Raw genomic sequence first — 4,569 nt, 5'->3', positions numbered from 1 at the left:
TCGCTTTGTGTCTGACGGCGCTCACCGAAAACACTGGGACTCCCTGGGGAGAGCGAGCGCCTGGGGAGGGGGGGAAAACACCGCCGCCGCGTTCTCCTGCCTACATGGGAGCCCCAGAACGGCGTTGGGGCCAATTTGGGACCCGAACGCCATCTCCTCCGTCCCCAGGGACCGAAATTTGCGGCGTCAAACCCTCCTCTGCGTCTGGTCGGCACCGAAATGAATTTTGGCTGCGCCGCGGCTTGTCCCCCGTCACCTCTCCTCGTTTTTCCCCTCCGCAGGTTCTCTATATCCAGGCTTTTGTGTTGGTTTTTCTCCTGGGGAAATTTATGGGCAAAGTGTTTTTCGGGCAGCTGCGGGCAGCGGAGATGGAGGTGAGCGGCGGCGCGGAACGGTTTCGGTTCGGCGCTGGGGACGGGCAGAGCCGTTGTTGGCACCGGAGGCGCCGGGGGAGGGTTAAAACCCGCAGGGACGTGGGGTTTGGGGGGATTTTGAACCCCGAGTGTCCTTTAGTGGCGTTTTGGGGGGAGATTTTTGAGCTTTGTGAGGCTTTTGGTGCCATTTTTGGGGGAGTTTTGAATTTTTAGAGGCCTTGGGCATAATTTCTGGGAAGGATTTTGAATCCTGAGAAGCTTTTGGTGCCATTTTGGGGGGGGGATTTTGAACCCCAAAAGGCCTTTGGTCTAAATTTTGGGGGGGGAATTTGAACCCTGAAAGACTTTAGGTGCAAATTTAGGGGGAAATCGGAACCCTGACAGACCCTATCTAGGGGCAAATCGGAGCCCTGACAGTCCCTTGGTGCCATTTTTGGGGGAATTTTGAATCCTGAGAAACCTTTGGTGCCATTTTTGGGGGAATTTTGAATCCTGAGAGTCCTTTGGTGCTATTTTTGGGGGAATTTTGAACTCTGAGAAACCTTTGATGCCATTTTTGGGGGAATTTTGAATTCTGAGAGGCCTTGGGCACCATTTTTGGGCAGGATTTTGAACAACGAGAAGCCTTTGGTGCCGTTTTTAGGGGAGAATTGGAGCTCTGAGAGACCTGTGCTGCCGTTTTTGGGGGATTTTGAACCCCCAGACATCTTGGGCACCATTTTGGGTTCAAAAATGGGGGGAAGAGGCTAGGGGGAAGCTCCCTCACACCCCTCACCGCCTCTTCCTCTCCCCCAGCACCTCCTCGAGCGATCCTGGTACGCCGTGACGGAGACCTGCCTGGCCTTCACCGTCTTCAGGGACGACTTCAGCCCTCGCTTTGTCGCCCTCTTCACCCTCCTCCTCTTCCTCAAGTGCTTCCACTGGTTGGCTGAGGACCGGGTGGATTTTGTGAGTGCCAGGTGCTGAAAAAAAGGTGTAAAAAAAAAAATCTTTTTTTTAGGAAAACTTCAATTTTTTTCTTCATTTTTTTTTTGCAGATGGAAAGGAGCCCCAACATCTCCTGGCTCTTCCACTTCCGTATCGTTTGTGAGTATCTCGTTTTCCTCCACTCCGGGCCGGATCCTGCCCGGCCGTGGGCGTTTTGCTGTTTGGCTGGTTGCCGACAGCTGGTCAGGAAAGATAATTTTGGCGACGCGTTTGCGTACGACCGGGGGAAGAACCTGGTGCAGCTGAGCGTGCTCCTTAATGAAGGAGCATTAATGAGGCTGCGGAGGTAGCGGGTTGGGGTTGGTTTAACGAGCTCCGGTTTTGCCAAGTGGAGGCCGGGTCGACGGCAAAATATATTCCTGCTTCTGGAGAAGGGGATTTAGGGATGTAAAAATCATCTTTTGGAGAAATTGGGGAGGGTTTTGGTGAGGCGCGAGGACGCGACACGCGACTCGAAGCAGAGGGGGCTTCCAACGAGCCAGCCTCGTTACTGAGACGCGTTAATTTAGCCCTTCGTTAGCGCAGAGCCGCCTAGTCCCCTCTGTGAGTGATGCTCCTCGACGGTCCTACTTTAGTGGGATACATTTCAGGGTCAGACACTTGGAATTTATTTTTTTGGGAGTCTTCCTCTTTCTTAAGGCTCGTTATCTCCTTTCCTCGTTATCTTTCCTTTGCTGCAGCCCTGATGCTCCTTCTGGGAATCCTGGATTTCTTCTTCGTGACCCACGCGTACCACAGCATCCTCACGCGAGGAGCCTCTGTCCAGCTCGTCTTCGGCTTCGAGGTAGGAGATGGCTTCCCCATGGGGATGGACAAACCCCTGTGACCATCCCCAGGACGGACAAATGGCTCCTCGGGCGGGTCCTCACGCCCCACCGCGCTCTTCCTCCTCGCAGTATGCCATCCTCATGACCATGGTGCTCACCATCTTCATCAAGTACGTCCTGCACTCCATTGACCTGCAGAACGAGAACCCGTGGGACAGCAAAGCCGTCTACATGCTCTACACCGAGCTCTTCACAGGTACGTTGGCCTCTTTTCTCCTTTTTTTTTTTCAATTTTTTTCTCAATTAGCCACCGATGGAGGAGTGCGTGGGGTCTGGGTGGTGCTCAGCAGTGCCCGAAGGTCTGATCCAGCTGGAGGACATGGCAGAGTGTCCCTCGGCCGCTTTGCTGGTGACACCAAACCAGGAGGAGATGGCTGATGGTCATGCCACCATGCCCAGGGACCTTTTCCAGCCGAAATGGTTCAAGAAGAAGCTCGTGAGGTTCAACGAAGGGATGGGCCCAGTCCAACAACCCCCAGCACCAGTATAAGCTGGGCAATGGTTCAACTGGGGGTTCTGGTGGACACCAGCTTGAGAACAAACCACCGACCATGGCCAACAGGAGGGTTGACAGCAGGTTGAGGGAGGTGATTGGGGTCCAAGAGGAACTGGGACATATTGGAGAGCTTCCAGCAAGGGGCCACCAAGATGAAGGAGGGACTGGAGAGGCTGACAGAGCTGGGACTCGGAGAGATGGTGGCATCTCCATCCTTGGAGATACTCCAAAGCTGTTGGGTCACTGTCTTGGATAAGAAGCTCTTGGTGACCTTCTTGAGCAGGTGGTTGGACCAGATGACCTTGGAGGTCCCATCCCACCTCAACCACCCTGCAGTTGGCCAACAAAATGGGACCAGATGACCTTAGAGGTCCCACCAGATGATCTTGGACGTCCTCTTCCATCTCAGCCAACCTGTGGTTGACCAAGACCATGGACCAGACGACCCCGGAGATCCCACCAGATGGCCTTGGAGGTCCCATCCCACGTCACCCACCCTGCGGTCAGCCAAAAACAAGACCAGATGACTTTGGGGGTCCTATCCCACCTCAACCACCCTGTGGTTGGCCAAGAACATGGACCAAATGACCCGGAGGTCCCATCCCACCTCACCCAACCCGCAGCTGACCAACAAAATGGGACCAGATGCCCCCAGAGATCCCACCAGATGACCCGGAGGTCCCATCCCACCTCAACCAGCCTGTGGTTGGCCAACAAAATGGGACCAGCTGACCTGGAGGTCCCATCACACCTCACCCAACCCACAGTTGGCCAAAAACAAGACCAGATGACCTTGGAGGTCCCACCAGATGACCCGGAGGTCCCATCCCACCTCACCCAACCCACGGTTGTCCAAGAACAAGACCACGATGTGTTTTTTTTCTCCTCAGGCTTCATCAAAGTTCTCCTGTACATGGCCTTCATGACCATCATGATCAAGGTGCACACCTTCCCGCTCTTCGCCATCCGCCCCATGTACCTGGCCATGAGGTGAGTTGACGTTGGCGCGACCCACGGCCACCGGCACGCGGACGGCTCCATCCCGACCGCTCCCTATCTCCTTCCAGGCAGTTCAAGAAAGCGGTGACGGACGCCATCATGTCCCGCCGGGCCATCCGCAACATGAACACGCTGTGAGTGGTCACCCAACGCCCTTCCCACCCTTCTCCCGCGGCTTTCGGCTCCGTTGGCGTCTTCTCGGTGGTGGCTTTGGTGCTGAGATCCACCTAAAAATCCCCAAATTGGCGGAAAACGCCTCGTTTGCCACACGGGGAAGAGGTTGGAAGGACTCTGTGGCGTTCTGTTGGCGTCTCCTCGGTGGCTTTAGAAAAAAAAAACCCAAATTTGAGGAAAACTCCTCGTTTGCCACATGGGGAAGAGATTGGAAGGACCCTGTAGCGTGGCGGGGTCGTGGATATCTCCAAATTTTGCCAAATTCCTCAATTTCACCAAAAATTTGGTGGATAATGGCACGGAGGAAGGGTTGGAGGTGGTGGGGAGGACCTAGAAGTCCCACAACCTTCTTGTGTCCCCCTTGAATCTCCAGAAAATGTCGGGAAGGCTTTTTTTTTCCGTTTTTTTCCATCTAATACTCGTCCCGGCGCAGCTACCCCGACGCCACGCCGGAAGAGCTGCAGGCCATGGACAACGTCTGCATCATCTGCCGCGAGGAGATGGTGACGGGCGCCAAGCGTTTGCCGTGCAACCACATCTTCCACACCAGGTGGGCGAGAAAACGGCGCCACGTGCTCCCCGTCGCCTCATTTCCGCTGGTTTCGGCATTCGCGGTGGGCTGATGGTGAAATCACGGCGGTTGTGGTGGCACCGGGTGGTTTTTGGGGAAATTTTTGCCTCCGCTGTGATTTTTCCGTGCCGTTAATGGCGC

General features: G+C 55.0%; 1 protein-coding gene across 1 annotated transcript in view; it reads left to right on the top strand.

Annotated features, from left to right (window-relative positions):
- Positions 1-4,407, top strand: part of SYVN1 (synovial apoptosis inhibitor 1, synoviolin) — a gene marked incomplete at both ends in the record, with an annotated part of 4,635 nt that extends 228 nt beyond the window's left edge. The window contains 8 exons of the mRNA XM_010073519.1: positions 282-374; positions 1,170-1,322; positions 1,412-1,460; positions 2,042-2,145; positions 2,258-2,384; positions 3,575-3,674; positions 3,752-3,817; positions 4,291-4,407. Coding sequence (XP_010071821.1) covers positions 282-374; positions 1,170-1,322; positions 1,412-1,460; positions 2,042-2,145; positions 2,258-2,384; positions 3,575-3,674; positions 3,752-3,817; positions 4,291-4,407 — 809 coding nt within the window. The remainder of the gene's footprint in view (positions 1-281; positions 375-1,169; positions 1,323-1,411; positions 1,461-2,041; positions 2,146-2,257; positions 2,385-3,574; positions 3,675-3,751; positions 3,818-4,290) is intronic.
- Positions 4,408-4,569: the final 162 nt, after the last annotated feature.

This window comes from Pterocles gutturalis, unplaced genomic scaffold (assembly GCF_000699245.1).
Source record: "Pterocles gutturalis isolate BGI_N339 unplaced genomic scaffold, ASM69924v1 scaffold21477, whole genome shotgun sequence".
Classification (NCBI taxonomy): Eukaryota; Metazoa; Chordata; class Aves; order Pterocliformes; family Pteroclidae; genus Pterocles; species Pterocles gutturalis.
The sequence above is the reverse complement of the archived record's forward strand: the minus strand, read 5'-3'. Positions and strand labels throughout refer to the sequence as shown.